The following is a 19658-nucleotide window of genomic DNA, read 5'->3' on the forward strand; positions in this document are numbered from 1 at the left end:
TTTCTGTCCCTCAACATCCTCAAATAAGGAACAAAAACTGTTTTAGGTTAGGGAGTATTTACCACCAGACAAAATGAGGACTAGAATGGTCAAGTGATTTATCAGCAGAGTCAGCAAAATGAGAACTTTTTCTTAGCTGCAGGTACTCACCCACTCTGCCTCAGGACATTCCTTGCTAGTCATTTATATAACTTTGTTATTCCCTGTTTTGCATTAGTCTGTCAGAAATGCAAAGTAGCTTTATTTCTTCCTTGAAATGTAACTTCTAGTAGGCCTATTCAGGTCATGTTTTTCTCTAAGCTTCAACTTTCTATTTAATATTCCTCAGAATAAAGAAAACAGCTCATTTTAAACAAGAAGTTTATTTAAACAACAAGACGCTTGACTTGAAGGGAAAACTATCTAGGATTCATTTCTTTTAGAGTAATTTATCCCTACTTAAAGACAGATTGCCCTACATGTAACAGCTACGTACAAAAAAGTTATAAAATTGTCCTTGGTTTTACAATGATAAATGAAAAACATTAAAATTCTCCAATCGAACAAGGTATGCAAGAATTTTTATGTTGTTCTTTTTTTGTTAAACAGTGAGAGCAAAATAACTTACTGGAATATAAAGATAAGAGCTGATGAGCATGCCACTAATGGAGAAAAGGGGGTATCTTCACAGAACCAGTATTTTTCCCCATTCCATCTCCATTTGATGTCGATCAAAACATACCGTTGGCCATTTAGTTAAAAAAAAAAAATGCAATATGCTTGTGCACATACACCAGTTACTTTATGTACAATAAAGGAATGGGGAAGGGGAAAATGAAAGAATAGAGAAACTATACTGTAGTAGTCAGGATGTGGTGGAACCAAATTGCAGTTTTCTAATTGAGAATGTCTTCTTGGTCTGGAGGAACAGAATTCTGGAGTAAAGTAGCAGGTTCCCTTTTTAGTAGACACCTCCTGTCTGCTGCTGGAACACATCAATTGTATCTTCATCCTCCATTTCCAACTAGCATAAATGAGAAAAAAAACAATCGGCCATTGGTTATTTAGCTCTTAAAATTTATAACTATCAGACTTAAATAGCCTGAAAATCTGCACGAGTTCCACCCAGTTCCAGTGTTCATTATTTTAGATGTCCCACAGCTTAAAGTAGCGTAAGACTTAGGTTTAAATAATTTTTCACTTGGTCTTTTTTATGAAGATTACAGAAAATTGAGTTTTTAAGTTAAAAAGCTGAGTATGTCCATAAGTTAAATCATCTCACCTTTAATTATTGAAAATAAAACTGATGTGTATAAAGGCTCTCACTGCAATGTTGTTTAGATGAGCAAAAAACTGAAAATAACCAAAATATCAAAACCCCCAAAAATATAGTACATGCATACATGAAATACCATGTACCTATTATTAAAGAATAAGTAGATTTACACATGCAGAAATGGAAATATCCCTTAGATACGGTATTAGGCTAAAAAATTTTAAAACTAGGCAGCGAACAGCTTATAGTATTATATTTGTATATATATTTTTAAGTTTGTGTGTATGTGTATAATATGACTATATCTTTGCCTATGCAAAAAACAGTGGTTACCACTATGTAGTAAGAAGAGGAGCATAGAGGTGGGACAGGGAGGGTGGGAGGGAGGGAGACGCAAGAGGGAAGAGATATGGGAATATATGTATATGTATAACTGATTCCCTTTGTTATAAAGCAGAAACTAACACACCATTGTAAAGCAATTATACTCCAATAATGATGTTAAAAAACAAAAAAAGGAGCATGAGCAAAAACAGACTTGTTAAAAAAAAAATCAAAATTCAAAATGCTATTAAGTTTGCAAGGTTTACTAACCCACACATTATACATAAAACCATGTTGATAGCAGGAAGGCCTTGGTACATATGGCAACACTGTAAGGTAAACAAGCTTTGGAACAGTTTATAATGCTGATAATCACCCAAGAAAAATTTTCTAAAAACTGGTAATTTTGAAGATAAAACAACAACCTTGGGCATCTAAAGACAAGAAAGGGAACGTTTCTAATGAAGTTCAAATACAGTAAAGTAGAACTAAAGCATTAAAATATTAATGACTAAGTCTCAATTCTCTATTTGTAAAATGGAATATTCAGTTATGAGAACTAAATGAGTCAAAGAAAGTGAAGTACTTAAGAGAATGAGTATATAACAATTATACTGCTATTAAAATTGGCTGCTAAGCAGATGTTCTAATTTATACAATTCTGCTATTTAATAAGTACTGGAAGAACAATTCTAAAATGAATCAATTTCACTCTAAAATAAATTCAATTCCAAATACTAAAATGAGGTCAATTCCAAATTCAATTTGAAGATTTTATGAATGCAGTACTGAACAAATCCTCCTCAGGTTTAATTATTTGCAGCTAGCATGATAGACAAGTCCCAGAACTTTTTTTTGGTGGTGGGTGAGGGCTTCAAAAAACAGAAAATACATTACCATCAGAGTTTAGCATAATGGGTTCTTTTTATTCTTTTAAATCCATCAGCCTATCCACTGAAATGAAACTACTGGAATGTTTTTCAATTTTATAGTGAAACTTTAAATGCCTTCAAAGGATACAAGAGAGCTTTCTCTCTCTCTCATTCATCAAGAGAATTCAGCTCCTCCTTGTGGCTACATACTATAATTGCTTCTTAGAGACTCATCAACAGAAATTTCTTCAAAATATTCTTCCCTCAAGTATAACTCATAGATATTTCAAGTTTTTGAAGATTATCAACAAAACCACAATCTGGATTTTCTGCTTCACTCATACCATATTTATCACTTTCTAGTTTTTATGGGGTGATAAAACAAATTCAAAAGGACAAGGGCTCCAATTTAAAATTTCTGCTATCAAAGTTTTTTCCCCCAAAACAGAATGTCTTAAATGGAATTTCAGAAGGTAAAAAGAAACAAAAAGTTTCTGCTAAAGAAGATAGCCCAGCCGATCCCCTACAAAGTGACAGAACAACTGAAGTAATAAGTAAAGAGATTAAGGGATCAGACAACACCTTTTGTAGTAAGGGTTTGGAAAGCCACCAAATAATAATCAACAGCCCTGTGAAATAATAATCAACAGCCCTGTGAAACATAAGCTATCAAGAGACTTGCAGTTAGAGCCACTAGATTCTCTTCAGTTCAGAAGCATAGGTACAAGAGAATTCATGAGGGGCTAAAATGGTTAGGATAAACAGCCAACCAATCGCTTATGGGGAACCCGGGGTATGATTTAGAGCTGCAGCAATGAAAACAAAAGGAAAACAACATTCTGAAGTAACAAACAGGAATTTTATTTATTTTTTTCCAAATAATGCTGGCAAGAAGAAAAATATGGATTAAAGTAAAACGACCTAGTAGTTTTACTAAGTGATAACTGAATATTTAAAAACCATTGGCACTTCCTGAATCTATTTTTTCTTTCTATTCCCTTTTGGCCATATTTTACACAGCTTTGAACTCTGGTAAAGAACTATAGGGTTTCCCTGCTGGCGCAGTGGTTGAGAGTCCGCCTGCCAATGCAGGGGACGCGGGTTCGTGCCCCGGTCCGGGAAGATCCCACATGCCGCGGAGCGGCTGGGCCTGTGAGCCATGGCTGCTGAGCCTGCGTGTCCGGAGCCTGTGCTCCGCAACGGGAGAGGCCACAACAGTGAGAGGCCCACATACAGGAAAAAAAAGAAGAAAAAAAAGAACTATATTCCGATGACTAGAAGTTCACAAATTAATAAACAAAGCTGTTGAGAAAATTATAAAAAACATTGGTTTTTCTAGTTAGCACAAAGACATTTTTACCTGTGCAGGTGTGTCTGTTTCATTGATTGGCTGCCCGTCAAATCGGAATCTGATCTGCCTCATTGACAAACCCTGGACAAAGAGTTTAAAAGCAATAAGAATGCAAAGAAACAGTAAGAACTAAAACTACATGCATATTTGGCCATGAATATGTTTAAAAGAGAGACCTAAATAAATGATCATCAATATGTTAACATTTCTATATTGGTTAAATGATTTGGAGTGATTTTCACTTTCTTTAAACTATACTATGTTTGATTTTCATTGGAAAAATGATTTTTCTTAAAAAGGACTGGAAAAAAAAAAAAGGCTGTTTTTGAGAGCCATAGCTACTTTTGAGACCATAGCTACTTCAAGCTTGAACAGATCATACCTTGAGTCAAACAGTGCATTTAAATGAGTTAGATACTAAAAGGAAATTTGAAGCAACAGATGCACATGTCAACATTCCTCAACACACATTAAAAAGCGCTCCAAAAACAAACACATAACAAAACCCATTAATAATATGAAAACTGAAGTCACCTAAAAAAGGTGTAATGATTAAAATAAAACTTTGCCTAAAAGCTACCTTCCCTTCTTGTCTATCCAAACAATTCCTACCACTATGTAAGAGTAACCTAAGCCCCAGCCCAGCACAATACTAGGAACACCACAGGCATATTCAAGTTCTTATCCTTGGGCAGTGAGTACATTTACAGCAAAACACAAGGCAATAACTGGTTCCTAAAACCATCTATAAGACCACAATCCACATCCAAGAAAATCCTGGAACAGCTCTAAAGAAGCACCTGCTTTTTTCTGCTTAGTACTTACCTAAGCCTGCAATTGTTAGTCAACCTTGTACTAGAAAATAAGCTCCAGTAGGGATAGAAATCTAAACTTAGTTATATACTGTATATCTTGCACATGGTAGGTGCTAAATACTGATGGAATAAAATGGATGAAAAGCAGTATCTAAATATGCTTCGTTTTCTGTTTTTATTTGAAAATAAACCTAAAGCTAAGTTGAGGAGAAGCTTTATTACAAAAGGGAGTGTCAAGAAATTTTTATGTGCATTTAAGGAGATAAATGAGCTCAAATATGCCCCTTTCTGCAAAGGGGACTCCACTATTAAGAATCACCTACCTGACATAGGGGTGGGGAGAAGGGGAAAAGAGCAAAATAGCAAAGTTGCTGGTAACTGCAACCAAATGAGGACAAGATTTCTTTGGAGGTATGCTGTGAATATTTTAACTTGAAAAATACCTTTCTTGGAAGCATCTTACACAAAGCCATTCCTGTATCATGCTCAAATTACAAACTATAATTCTCGTTACAAAAACTCCCAGTTTTAATTGATATTTAAGAGAAAATTAAACTGAGTTCCTAGAACTAAAAATATTGAAATAAAGTGTTCAATGAACACTTGTTTAACAACTGTATTCCCTTATTTAACAAGGATTCACTGAATTGGTCTTTAAAACTACCTGTCACGTGAAAATCATACTGCTTTCCTTTAAAATTCTAGTCTTTGAGACTTCCCTAATCCAGCGGTTAAGACTCCAATGCTCCCAATGCTGGGGGCCCAGGTTCGATCCCTGGTCTGGGAACTAGATCCTACATGCCACAACTAAAGATCTCGCATGCCATAACTAAAAAGATCCCACACGCTGCAACAAAAATCCCACATGCCGCAACTAAGACCCGGTGCAGATAGATAGATACATAGGTAAATAAATAAACGTTGAACAAAACACAACACAACACTCTGGTCTTTGACACATACCACTTCCAGACTAGCCCTTGTCTTACGGAATACAAGCAATCCCCCACCAGGTGACAGCCATAACCTAATTCATTCCTCATGACTTTCAAATTTAGTTTGCAATTACACAAAGTAACCAAGAATTCAATACCAAGCCATTAATACTAAGTATTATCTACTTACAAACACTCCATTGGAGACTCTGCTTCAACAAAACTCTTAGCATCTTCTATATGCTGGGTTCTTCCTTCACTACATCCAATGGCGTGGCCATTCAAAATAAGGGCGAAGGGAAGGCAGGGCCAGTAGAACACAAGCAAATTGTATTCCTCTATTGACACCTGTTTTTACGCTTTTCCTTATCAATAAAAGCTATTTTGCTAGAGATCAAAAGTCCAAAATTCAGGAAACTTGCCTTTAAGATTCTATAAACCATGTAAATTCAAACAATGAATTTGCATTAAACCAGTATTTGGTTTCCTCTTCTGTATAAATCTCATCCCTGAGCTTTAGAGTTGTGCTCCAGAAGAGATGTGTGAGGTTCTCTCTTTGGGACCCCATTTCTTCATTTCACAAAAACGAACTGGACTAAACCAATTATTCTGTGCTCTCTGAAACCACCTGACAATCTAGTAAACAATGTTGGGGTAGATTTACACTAGAATGAAATAGTATGCTCTCAATCAGTTGCCTGAAGGATATGTGGCTGATATAAAGTGGGCAAAGTCTAACTCTACATGTGAATGAGAAACTTACTTAGAAACCAACCTACAGAAACACTAGGTTTGAATGTTCTCTATTCTTTTACAAGCATTTGAACACATTCTATATGCTGAGCACTGGTCTAGGCTCTAGAAAAATAGTCATATAATAAAACAGCCCTATGCTCATGAAGCTTACACTTTAGTGCAGAGAGATAAATACAGACAATAATCAATGCAAAACAACAAACCAAAACAAACAAAAAAGAGTGAGAGGACCCAGTGATGGCAACAGGGGCACTTTGAATTAATCAGAGAAGTCCCTGAGGTAGTAGTTAATCAGGAATAGAATAAAAATGGTTGCGGGCTCAGCACTATGCAATGGAAATATGTCAGCCACATATGGTAGTTTTCTAGTTGCCACATTAAAAAGTTAAAAATAAGGTAAAAGTCTGATTAAAGTTTTAATTCAACATATTTAAAAATACTACCATTTCAACATATAATCAACATTTTAAAAATTGAGATATTTAACTTTTTTCACACCAAGTTTTCAAAATCTGGCATTCATTTTACACTTTACAGCACATCTCAATTTGGACTAGCCACACTTCAAGTGGTAAACACTCACACGTGGCTTGTGGCTACTGTGCTGGACCAAGTTTAAATAGAGAACAGAATTCGCTGATGGATTTTATTTGTTATGATGCATCATCAAGGAGGACCCTAAGGTTTTGACAACTAGATGCAGAATGGTGCTATTTACTGAGTGGGGACAACAGAGAAAGATTTCTAGTAGAATCAAGAGTCCTGCTTTTCATGTTCAGCTTTAGATGCCTATTAGGCATTCACTGGAACTCCTCCAGAGATCCAATACCAAATGAGTTCATTAGAAAGTAAATATGAGCATTCAATTAATCTTGATAGGAAATCTTTGGTCAAGAAGTCTCACCTGCCAAAAAAACTTTAGCTATGCAAATCAGATCAGATAAATATTTTAGTTTTTAATAACCTGTAACTACACTTAGAAAGCAGGGAATCAGCCCAATTAGATGATACTTCAACTCCCTCTTCCTCAGAACCAGAGAAACCACTTGAAAAGTAAACAGGGATCTTGTTTCACTCAAAACTCTGAGGTTATCCCCAATTTAAGAGGAAAATGGGAATAAACATCTTTCCAAATTCTTCCTGGATAATATTTTCACATTTGCATTCCAACAGATATGCAGTGGAATTATATTTTTTATGGATTACCAATGTTCTTTTTCCTCTAGTGCAAGTTAAGAGTGGACCCAACAAGTTTAGTCAAATATAATCCCAATCTTATGCCTAATAATTGAAAAAAATAAAGGAAAACTTTATTTACACTGGGTAATATAGTAGACTTACTTTAACATAGCAGGAAAACTAAAAAATTCTTGATTGACCCACTAACTAGATCTTATAAGACAATTTCCTATAAGGATAATCTAGAATACACAGGATGTGCTTTACTTTTTCTGGCACACAGTATAATGCCCCAGCACATAGGCATCTGGTAAAAAAAAAAAAAAAAAAGATAAAAAGCTCTTTTGGGGGCCCACAGGAAATATGGGAAGTCTTAAATATGACCATTTTAGGATGGACAGAGAGTATCAATAGATGTATATAGTAAATTGGTAACAGTTAATCTAGGCAGTAGACTGATGGGTATTCAGTGTAAACTTTTTTCTCTAAGTTTGAAAATTTTCATAGTCAGTGTTGAAGAATATGACCATTTAAAAGCTAAAATTTAATAGTAATTAGAGAAAAGTTAGGATATGCAGAGAATTTTGTTGAAAGTCACCAAATCTAAGCATGAATTTCTATGTTGTATAAGGTTTTGCTACATAAACATTCTACAAAATGATTACCTTTTAAAATTCCCCTGGAACCTGAAGGAGTACTAGTATTCAAATATGGTAGATACCAGTGCAAAGATTCTTTAGCACAATTAACAAGTACATATTTACTGTTAGGGGATTTCACCAGAATTCTTCAAATGAAAGTACACTGAAGGGCATATCTTTGTAAGGAACTATGAAAAAGTTTTTGAAGATAAAAAATTATAACCACAGTACTCTTATTATCTTATAAATAAACTAGGCATAAAATAAAGCTTCAAACTCAAAAAGAAGTTTAAATCTTCAGTTTAAGAAGCCCTTCAGTCTCATGGAGAAGGCCCAAGTATCAACTCAAACTCAATTTCCCAACTTGTAGAGGTTTTAACCTTACTCTGTTTTGAACCTATTTTTAGGAGGTGAATTTGCAATGTAGACAAGTTGTTTTGGTCTAATAATTTTCCAAATTTTTATATATTATACATCCAGGGTTGAACAAGAAAAATACTTCTGCCAGGTTACTGTTGGATTAACTGATCTACCAGAGTTTCTGTTATACTTGCAAAAGTCATCTTTAAAATTACCTTTGTATTGTTACAGACTCAACATCACAAAAGGAAGCTTCTTTGTCTTAAAGTTTACATTTACCTCCCAGCATCTGTTCATTTCTACTTCCTCTTCTGAGCTAAAAAATTTACTGTTTTCTGAGTAAAATTCAAATATCCTTATAATACAGGAATGTGTATGCTTGGCTCAGGAGCTTAAATCTCTTGACCTCTACTATTAGTGTAAAAAGAAAATATTACAGTTTTACATGCTTCAGGAAAACTGCAATGTCCTTAAACCCACATTTACTCCCAAATTGGTTAAAACACCCGAAATAAATTGTTTTGACACAAGACAAATTTTTAATTGTTAAAAAAGAGCCTGACAAGAAATTTTACCAAGTTCGTTCTTATTTTCTTATAAAAGTAAAATTACATCCCCTTGGGAACAAACCAAATTATTGTGAAAATAATTTGATGCATTTCTGGCATAGAACTAGAATCATATGTGATATTAACCACCCTAAGGGATTTTATGAAGAATCAACAAACCAAGTGTATGATAAAATTGTGATATATCAAGTCTATAAGTACATATTCATTCTACCAAAGATAATCTATTGATATATTATGCTGGTTTCTATTCTCAAGAAAAAAAGGTTTGTTTTTTTTAAATACGTTTTATTCAGTGGAAGTATACAAGTCAGTTCCTCACCTGTCGTTCACAATAGGCTTTCATTAGTTTACTAAGTGGTGTATGCCTCTTAATCTTAAACTGCACCACAGAACCATCCTGCCCCGCCACCTTCAAATTAATATGATCGTTGTTCTCAGTCTTGACTCCTTCCTGTTGAAAGAAAAATAAAAGTAGAATTTGGAAAATGTGAAGAACAAACACCTTTTAAAGCAGCAGCAGCCCAAGTTGCTTCAGAAATCAACAGGTTTCTCATTCTTATAACAGAGCATACAGCTGTTTGCAGCTGCTGAAATCAATCTGAAAGATAAGAAACCCTGAAGCAACAATATTAAATAGATGTCACAGAAACAGAAAAGCAGCCTACATCCAATACTATCAGTGTCGACAACTGGTTTTTAAAGATGGATCTCCCTCAATTTACTGCAATGCCCTCTTGAATCTGAGTTTTTTTAAATGACATATATTGTATTACACTCAAAATGTCTTTCCTCTAAAAAGATTAAAAATAAGCATCCTTTCTCTTTCCAAAATGCTTTGAGTACAGAATGCAAGAAAAATCTAGAGCTTGAAATTCAAAACTCATTACAAATCTCATTAAAAAGTTACCAAATTCAGCTTAATAACAAATCTCAAGCTACATTAAAAAAAAAAACCACCTGACTGAGGAACATCCTTTGATTCTCTCCCAAGCAGCGGTAATAACTCAGAACCACTATTATTGTTCGCCTCTATGAGCAGCTTCATTTTTGTTTATTTTTAGTTATGAGCTTATTCTCCCCTCCCCTTTGTTGTCATGAGTCAAATGCACAGTTTTATTCCTTGTAGATTTATTCCACAAGTCTTCCTTGTAGATTTTTACCCAATCTGAAGTTCATCAAAATCAAGTGTAGAAGGAATTCTGTAGCCCCTAAACCACTTCAGAATGGAAAGGGGGGGGGGTGTCACAAAACAAACCAAAAGAAAGTCCCGTGTGCCAGGAAGAAGTGTGTACCCGAGTCCTCCAGGGAAAAGCCTCCTGGAGCCTCAAAACCCGCGTTGAAAAGTTAAGCCCTACGAAGTCTCTCTGCTCGTACATCTGCCTCCAACTTCTCGAAACCACATGGTCTCGGCAGGTTAGGGGTTATTTGGCACCCAGGGAAAAGCCACTGCCCATTCCGACAAAAAATGTGGGAAATACTCCCCGGGAATCCCCCAACCCCGGCCCCTCACGACGGCCGACGGGCATCCGGCTTCCAACCCATCAGCAGCCCATTGATTCGCCCCGAACCCTCAACCGGCCAGTGCGGCCCGGGGCAGGGGTCCCCAGATGCCCGCGGCCCCCACCCCGGAGGGGGGAAGCCCTGGGAGGAGGGAACTCCTCGCCACCGCCAAGGCGGCAACACCCGCCGCGGCCCGGCGCGGGGTCCGCCGAGGGTGGGGACACCGCGCGCCCTAACGCCCCTCGTCACGCTCGCCCGGCCAGCAGGGCCCAAGAAGCCCAGCTCGCGGCCGGTGGGCCAGCGGGTGTCCGCGATTCGCCCGCCCAACTCGCGCCCGGCGCGCACTCCGAGGCGGCCGGGGGCGGGGGAGGGCGGTGGGGCCTCCTCCCGCGCGGGAGGGAGGAAGAGGGGAGGGAAGAAAATGGCGCGGAGCGCCGGGGCCTGAGCCGCGGCCGCCCCGTGGGGGGCCCGGGAAGGCGCGGGGAGCCCGCGGCGGGCTCGGGCCGGACCCCGGCCCGCGCCGTGACCCCGGCCGCGCGGCGAGGCGCGGAGGACGGCGCCGAGCTCACCTTGGGCTTTTCGTCGGCCATGGCGAGCGCCGGAGTCTCCTCAGCTGCCGCTTCACAAAAGAGGTACCAGGTCCGCACCGAACGAGCACACAAGCAGCACCAGGAGCGGCAGAAGAAGGAGGCGGCAGCAGTGGAGGAGGGAGAGGGCGCGCGCACGTTGTGCGCTCCCTCCCCCCATCCTGCGTGCGCGAGCCCGAGTCGCCGGGGCTCCTCATTGGTTGCCGCCTCGCGGGAGCGCGCAACGCTTACATAACCACCGCCAGCCCCCGCCCCGCACCGCCCCAGCGTGGGCCCGGCGCCCGCCAGGCCGGCGGGAAGAGGCGCGGACACGCGCACCCGGGCCGTCGCGGGGGCGCGCCTGGCTCTGGGCGGGGCTGTATTGTCCTCCTTCTGTGGTGGAGCTTAATCAAAATGGCTTCCAGCTGGTCCTCGTTGGGGACTGGGAGGCTTGAGGCCTAGACGTGACACACAAGCCGGGGAAGGCAGACTGACTAGACGAGGAAGGGGGAGCCTAAATCAAAGCCCCAGCACGAGGTTCTGGGAAAATAACCTCTCATTCGGTGGCCCAAATACAGCTTTCCTCAGGGTCAGAGGAACATCACACTTCCTCTCAGTCAGCCTCTCTTCCCTCGGATTTTAAAGCTTCAGCCTCAACCCGCTTCCCACCAGGCTCTTGCCTTAGTGCCGTGACTACTTCCGTCCTGCTGGAAACCCTGTACTTTGACTAGCTGAAGGAAAAGGTTCATCCTACAAACTCCTTACTCATTGCCTGGCTCCCAACCTCCTAGAGGAAGCAAAATCCATCAGAGAAGCACCCGATATCAAGCTTCCAAACCAATCGATCACTTCCTCCTCACATCCGTTCAGAAATAGAAGTAGGTCCCTCTTGTCTTAAGCACAATCGTAACATCTGTGCCGTGGATGTCCCCCACTCCTCTCGGTAGGTTTTATTGATTATGTCCTTTATTTTCTTCCACTCGCACATTAGCCGTTACCGTAGAAAAAGACTCTCAATTCTACTTCCTTCTGAAGTTACCACCGTATCTCTCTCCATTCTTGGCCAAATAGCTTGAAAAAAATGTGCACGCCAGCTGTCTCCACTCCCTCACCTCCCACTTACTCCTCAACGCACTGCAATCTGGTGCCTGGTTCCACTAAAACTGCTCTCTACAAGGTCACCGCAGACTTCTTTGCTGAGTCCAGGATGCTTCCCAGTTCGTCACTCCTCTTGAACTCCCTCCCTGTGACTTGGGGCTATGACTCTGGCCTGTCCTTGATCCCTTTGCAATTTCTTTCTTTCTCAGCCCTTCCCTTAAATGTCCCTTGGGTTTTGTTCTAGACCGGTTTCTCTTCCCATTCTATCCCCTCTCCTGAAATGACTTCACCCCACTTCTATTACCATCTATTTGCTAATGATTCTCAAGTCCAGATTTCCAGTCCAGATCTTTCTCTGAATTTCCAGCCTATAAATCCAACTGACTTCTGAACATCTCCACTTGGATGTCCTAGGGGCACCTCAAACTCAGCAAATCTCAACTAAAATTCCTCAATTTACTTCTCAGACCTGCCCCTCTCTTTCAAGTGGCCCGGTCACTGACTGTATGACACACCATTATAACATTGCTCCAGGGACTTCCCTGGTGGTCCATTGGTTAAGACTCCACGCTTCCACTGTAGGACTGAGATCCCGCATGCTGTGCTGCACAGCTCAAAAAACAAACAAAAAAACACAACAACAACAACAAATTGCTCCAAGCCAAAAAGCCAGGGGGCATCCTTGACCCCTTCACACACTCCCCATACAGTCAATCTCCAAGTCTGCTCAATTCCACCCTTTAAATACCTGTCAAATCTGTCTACTTCTCTGCAGCCACTGTCCAGTCTTTGGGCTCTGCTCCATTTGCTGGGCTTCCAGCTGGTCCACCATGGGGAAGAGGAGGCTTAAGGCCTAATTGTAGGACAGGCCAAGAAAGGCAGATTGATCAGGAGAGGCAGTGGAAGCCTAACTTCAAGTCAGGTTTCCCCAGAGCTATTGATCTTTTGTTTTTAAGGTATGTCGCAATTGTGTCTGAATATTTAAATGAATCAGAATCATCTAAGGTGCCGGGTTTTTTGTTTGTTTTTGTTTTTGGCCACGCCACACAGCACGTGGGATCTTAGTTCCCTGACCAGAGATCGAACCTGTGCCCCCTGCAGTGGAAGCAGGGAGTCTTCACTACTGGCCCCCGAAGGGGGTCCCTAACGTGCTGGTTTAAATGCGTATTCTCTATTCTCGGACAGTGTGGCTTTGGGATCCCTCTTTTTTAACAAGCTTCCTGGTGATTCTTTTTTTTTTTTTTTTTTTTGCGGTACGCGGGCCTCTCACTGTTGTGGCCTCTCCTGTTGTGGAGCACAGGCTCCGGACGCGCAGGCGCAGCGGCCATGGCTCACGGGCCCAGCCGCTCTGCGGCATGTGGGATCTTCCCGGACCGGGGCACGAACCCGTGTCCCCTGCATCGGCAGATGGACTCTCAACCACTGCACCACCAGGGAAGGCCCCGCTGGTGATTCTTAAACACACTAAAGCCTGAGAACCACAAACCATTCTAAAATAAAAACAAAATAAAAGAAGTTTCTGGGAATACCCTGGTGGTCTAGTGGTTAGGACTGTGTGCTTCCACTGCAGGGGGCACGGGTTTGATCCCTCGTCAGGGAACTAAGATCCCACATGCCGCATGGTGAGGCCAAAAAAAAAAAAAAAAACTTTCTGCCACTCCTTGGTTTAGTGGCAATCCTCTGCCTTACAGGATAGAGTCCAAAATTCATATAAGACCTACAAAGCTCTTTGAGAGCTAATCTGGGCTAACCATTCTAGCTCTTTCTCATTTTCTCCTCGAAGCCTCTGCTTCAGTCATAGTCAATTACTTGGGATTCCTGAATGTACCTGCTCTCTCTCAACTTTAAGCTTTTGTGCACTTTTGATGTGTAAAGATTCACTGAATGACTGAATAAATTGAGGCTATCACTATGCATAAGATCCTGTGCTAGGACTTCCCTGGTGGAACAGTGGTTAAGAATCCGCCAGCCAACGCAGGGGACATGGGTTCAAGCCCTGGTCTGGGAAGATCCCACACGCCATGGAGCAAAGTAAGCCCGTGCGCCACAACTACTGAGCCTGTGCTCTAGAGCCTGCGAGCCACAACTACGGAGCTGGCGTGCCACAACTACTGAAGCCCGCACAACAAGAGAAGCCACAACAATGAGAAGCCCGCACACTGCAACTAAGAGTAGCTCCACTCGCCACAACTAGAGAAAGTCCGCACAAATCTATGAAGACCCGACGCAGCCAAAAAAAAAAGATCCCGTGCTAGGCATTGGGCAGACAAAGTCTGTGTCTCAAATTTGGGGGTAGGGGGGCGGGTAGGAAGGGTAGGAAATATACAAGAAGTGAAAGGGGAAGAGAACCAACTGCCATATGTCAGGCACTGAGTGGGGCTTTACTAATTAGTTCTTTTTCTCCTTATACAAACCCTTCCAAGTGGATTAGTATTTATTTACTATTGAGGCTCAAAGAGTTAAGTAACTTGCCCATTATCACACATCTGCCAAGTAGTGTTGATTGAGCTTCTATTATAGGCCAGGGAACTAACGTGCTGGGTGCTGTGCCGGATACTGTAGAGAAAGCAAAAGAGATGCCCTCATTGCTCTCCTGAACCCAGGTCTTATGTTGACATCACACATCTTCCCAGGTTTGTAGGACTACAGAACCATCAAAGAGGAATATGTCATGTTAAATTTACCATCAGTAAAATGTGCGGGCCTCCAATAATCAAATGGTTGTTTAGTTATTAGCTTCTAGGTGACAGGTGTGTCCTACAGTACCCCTGCTCTAAAGTTACGCTAAACTACAAAACCACCTTCGGGCAAAGGAGGAGTTCTATAAAAGGTAGTTAAGTGTATTCAAACGTGTGAATAATACATGTTCCAAGGACAAACTGTAATTCTGTGAGCTGAGCCTAGGGAATCTACTGAGAGTCTCTCCAATTTCCAGGAAAAAAATTGTGGAAAAACAGAAATTTCCCAACATTAAGTTTCTCTCACTATCATTTTCATAGGAGTGGGAAAGGGGGTGGCTGTGCACTAGAAAAGGGTGCTTTGGGAAAAAATGTGCAAGGAGTAGTATATACAGAAAAGAAGAAGAGTGGCAAACATTAACTGAGTTATTATTATGTGGGGATTTTGTACTAAGCCTTTAATCCTCACAAGACATCTATTATTATTATCCCCATTTTACAAATGAAGAAATTGAGACACAGAAAGGTCAGGCAACTTGGTCACCCAGCTTGAAGTGGTAGAGCCAGTAGACCTGAGACTTTCTGACTCAGAGCCCAGACAGAGCTTAATTACTGTAGAACTGCATCCAGGCTCCTATGGAAGTCCTCAGAGAGAAAACATGCAAAAAAAAAATATCCTAGAATAGTGGTGGGAACACCAGTCAAGTTGCTTTGACTTAATTTTTGTTTGGCTGTCTCTCTGAGCAGAATGGCAGTTCAATTAAAGGAAAGGCTTGTCTTGTTTACAGTTTTGTTCGGAGCACCTAGCTCAGTTCCTGGATCATAATGGGAATGAATGAAGGAGTTGTGCATTGAGCCGTTTTCGCCATTAGGGGTTAACTAGGACAAGAAAGGCCTACTTCCTCTAGAAACCTAATTATATATCAGTATTTGAATAATTAAATATCAATAGAAGTAGAGGGTAAGAATGGGGGAACCAGCAAGAATGTACTCTTCAGGGTCAGGTGCCAAATAAAAAACATCATTCCTAAAAAGGGCAGGAAAATAAGAATCACAGAGAGAGTTTGTTTAGAGCTTGAAATCCTTGCCAAAAACCCTGAGAAACACATAACTGAATTTATAACACAGACGACTAAACGGTGCATAGTTTATACCATCAAATTGCCTTCAGTTCTAACAGAGGTTAGTTGAGTACTTGAGCTATCTCTGTGAATACTGCAGGAATACTGAATACTCTATTCCTGAATACTGCAGGAAATCTGGAGACAATCACAGAATCTGTGATGTTCTGGAAACCTTCCAGCTTTCTATCCTTGGGTCATGGCAAAGAAAATGGGACCCAAACTTGCACCAGCAGTCAAAGCCAAGAAGCTAGTACATTTCACTTTAAATGTATCAGCTGGGGTATTAAATATAGGGAAATACTGTTCCATTTCACAATACATTCACTGAACTTTTTTTTATTGAAGTATAGTTAATTTACAATGTTGTGTTAGTTTCAAGTGTACAGCAAAGTGATTCAGTTACACATATATATATATATTCTTTTTTAGATTTTCTATTATAGGTTATTACAAGGTATTAAGTATAGTTCCCTGTGCTATACAGTAGGTCCTTGTGTTTACCTATTTTATATATATATTTTTAGTGTGTATGTTAATCCCAAACTCCAATTTATCACCGCCCCCCCGCACCTCGCCCCCCACCATGGCCGCTCCTGCTGTCCCCTTTGGTAACCATAAGTTTATTTTCTATGTCTGTGAGTCTACTTCTGTTTTGTAAATAAGTTCATTTGTATCATTTAAACATTTTTTTAATTCTTATTTTTCATTTTTTATTTTATTTTTTGGCTGCACTGTGCAGCTTCTGGAATCTTAGTTCTCTGACCAGGGATAGAACACGGGCCCCTGCAGTGAAAGTGCCGAGTCCTAACCACTGGGCCACCAGGGAGTTCCCTGTATCATTTTTTTTAGATTCCACATGTAAGTGATATCACATGATGTTTGTCTTTCTCTAACTGACTTCATATGATCATCTCTAGGTCCATCCGTGTTGCTGGAAATGGCATTATTTCACTGCTTTTTATAGCTGAGTAGTATTACATCACTGAACAGGGAAGTACAATTATGGGGACCAAAAGGTGAACACTTTAAAACTTCTTGAAAAACTTTTCCATTTTCTTATCAGTCTTTGTAATTCTTCTAAATAGGTGGATATCTCATTGATAATATATTTACCCGGTTGTTCCTCTCTTCCTCTGTGGTTGAATATCTATGCCAGTAGCTCTTAAAAGAGATGATTTTGTCCCCTAGGGTACACTGGGAATATCTTGAGACTTTTTTTTTCTTCCAGTCTTAGAGATATAATTGACACAACACCACTACATAAATTTAAAGTATACAGAATAATGATTTGACTTACCTATATCATGAAATAACGGCCACAGTAGGTTTACTGAACATCCGTCATCTTTTTTTAAATTTATTTACCTAATTAATTTTAATCTAGTCTTTTAAAAACTATTTATTTGGCTGCGCTGGGTCTTCGTCGAGGCACATGGGATCTTCGTTGCTGCGTGTGGGATCCTTTTTTTGGTTGCAGCATGCAGAATCTTTAGTTGTGGCATATGAACTGTCAGTTGCAGCATGTGGGTTGTAGTTCCCTGACCAGGGATCGAACCTGGGCCCCCTGCATTGGGAGTGCAGTCTCAGCCACTGGACCACCAGGGAAGTCCCCAAACTGGAAATTTGTATCTTTTGACTGCCTTCATCAAATCCTCACACCCCCACCTTCTAGAGACTTTTTTGGCTGTCACAATTGTTGAGGGGTATATTATTGGCATCTACTGGATAGAGGCCAGGGGCCATGTTCTGCTCAACACCCTGCAGTGAACAGGAGAGCTCTCTTTTGCACTTAAATTTATTTTTTTCTCAGGTCTTCTTTTGAGAAAAATGGTTTTCCTTGCTGGTCTTTCATCCTGTTCCCCAGAATAATTTTTTCTGAAGGAAATTAGGCATGATTTCTATCAATGTCTTACTAAGTTTGGCTTTAACTTCTGCTGCTTGAAGAATTTTTAATAGAGCAGATATAATAACCAGTTTTTAAAAACTGATTTATCTGCTACTGAATGTTTATTTTACATTCTGAAAAATATTAGGACTCTTTTTACCCACTAGAAAATGGACACGAATGCATAATTTCTCGTAGCCACACCACTGGTGTCAGAAACACTCAGATCAGTAAAACTCTGTGAAACATTTGGAATATGCAGCCAGACACAGATGGTTGAACAGTGTGGAATTTTGCGCAAAACTAAATTTTATCCTATAGATGGCTGTCTTCAGAGATAGGAATTTGGATGAAATTGTGATAGCCACAGGATTTTTCTTCCTTTACTAAACAGTGTGTAACTCTAAAGAACAAACTATTGGGGGGATAGGATTTTCCTAACCACTCCAAGTCATCTTATTTTCACCATTCAAATAGGTCATTCAGAATCATCTCAGGGAAAGAAGCCTTCCCCAAGAAAATTACTGAAATTTTGTCTTGTTTTCAGATCAAATTTCTTTCCTAACTAATAAAAGCTGCTACATTTTCAGGCACTGTTTCCTAAGGTTTATTTTAAGATTTCGAATTACCTTCCGTTCGTTAAAAAAGGAAAAAACTCGCTTATCTGGGAATTTAGAACGAGTACTATTCTATTCCTTGTATGTTTATATATTTGTAAATACGCCATTTACAAAATAAATAACTCCTTTAGGCTATTGGAGCACTTTTTTTAAAAAATTTAAATTTATTTATTTATTTTTGGCTGTGTTGGGTCTTCGTTTCTGTGCGAGGGCTTTCTCCAGTTGGCGGCGAGCGGGGGCCTTTCTTCATCTCGGTGCGCGGGCCTCTCACAGTCGCGGCCCCCCGTTGCGGAGCACAGGCTCCAGACGCGCACGCTCGGTAGCTGTGGCTCACGGGCCTAGGCCTAGTTGCTCCGCGGCATGTGGGATCCTCCCAGACCAGGGCTCAGAACCCCTGTCCCCGCATTAGCAGGCAGATTCTCAACCACTGCGCCACCAGGGAAGCCCCTATTGGAGCACTTTTGTTGAGGTTTTCCATAATAAGACCGGGGATTCCCTAATTTGAGTGTCTTTTCCTACTTTTCTTTTGTGAGATAACAACCGGTATTTGTTTTCAATTGAACCCAGGGGTCTCAATTTCACAGCTGTTTCAGTTGCATCAATTTTGTCCCCATGACTTTTGAGCCTTTTGGGGTGGGAGTGGCGGCGAATACCTTCGTACACAAGCCCGAAGAACCGACAGGGCTCTCTCGCCACGGACACTGTTCAGAGAAGCAGCGGCGACGACGCCAACCTGCAGACCAAGAAGCGGAGTGCAAAGCCAGGATCGGGTAAGGTAGTGCGCTCACTCACACCCCTACCAAGCCCAACGCTCGCCTCGGCCCGCGCACGCGCAGCCGCATCACCGCCGCTCCCGCCGTATCCGGGACCTTCTCTCTGCCTGGCTCGGGGTTGTCCGTGGCGGCGCCGGATCTGGCGAGAGCGGTACTGTGTGGATAGGCTGCCGCTGGCGCTGTTTTCCCTGTCGTATTGTCGAGGCCAGGAAGGAGAGACACGTGTGGAGTGCCGCAGAGGGGTGGTCGTGGCCAAGAGGAGAGATCCCTGCGGCGTTGGAGGTTCGGCCCTGCAGGCAGTTCGGGAGGTGCTCGGACGGGGTCCTCTCTCGCAGCCGGCTCGGAGCGGGAGGC

At 41.1% G+C, this 19658-nt stretch overlaps 1 protein-coding gene across 1 annotated transcript; it reads right to left on the bottom strand.

Annotated features, from left to right (window-relative positions):
• Positions 1 to 326: 326 nt before the first annotated feature.
• Positions 327 to 11297, bottom strand: SUMO2 (small ubiquitin like modifier 2). Its single transcript, XM_082679115.1, has 4 exons — positions 11130 to 11297; positions 9380 to 9511; positions 3812 to 3883; positions 327 to 1003 (listed from the first exon to the last, which is right to left on the bottom strand). Exons 1-4 carry the CDS (start codon positions 11148 to 11150, stop codon positions 941 to 943), a joined length of 288 nt encoding a protein of 95 aa, XP_082535241.1. The 5' UTR covers positions 11151 to 11297; the 3' UTR covers positions 327 to 940.
• Between the last annotated feature and the right edge of the window lie 8361 nt (positions 11298 to 19658).

The sequence above is a fragment of the Grampus griseus genome, assembly GCF_964374135.1.
Source record: "Grampus griseus genome assembly, chromosome: 20".
Classification (NCBI taxonomy): Eukaryota; Metazoa; Chordata; class Mammalia; order Artiodactyla; family Delphinidae; genus Grampus; species Grampus griseus.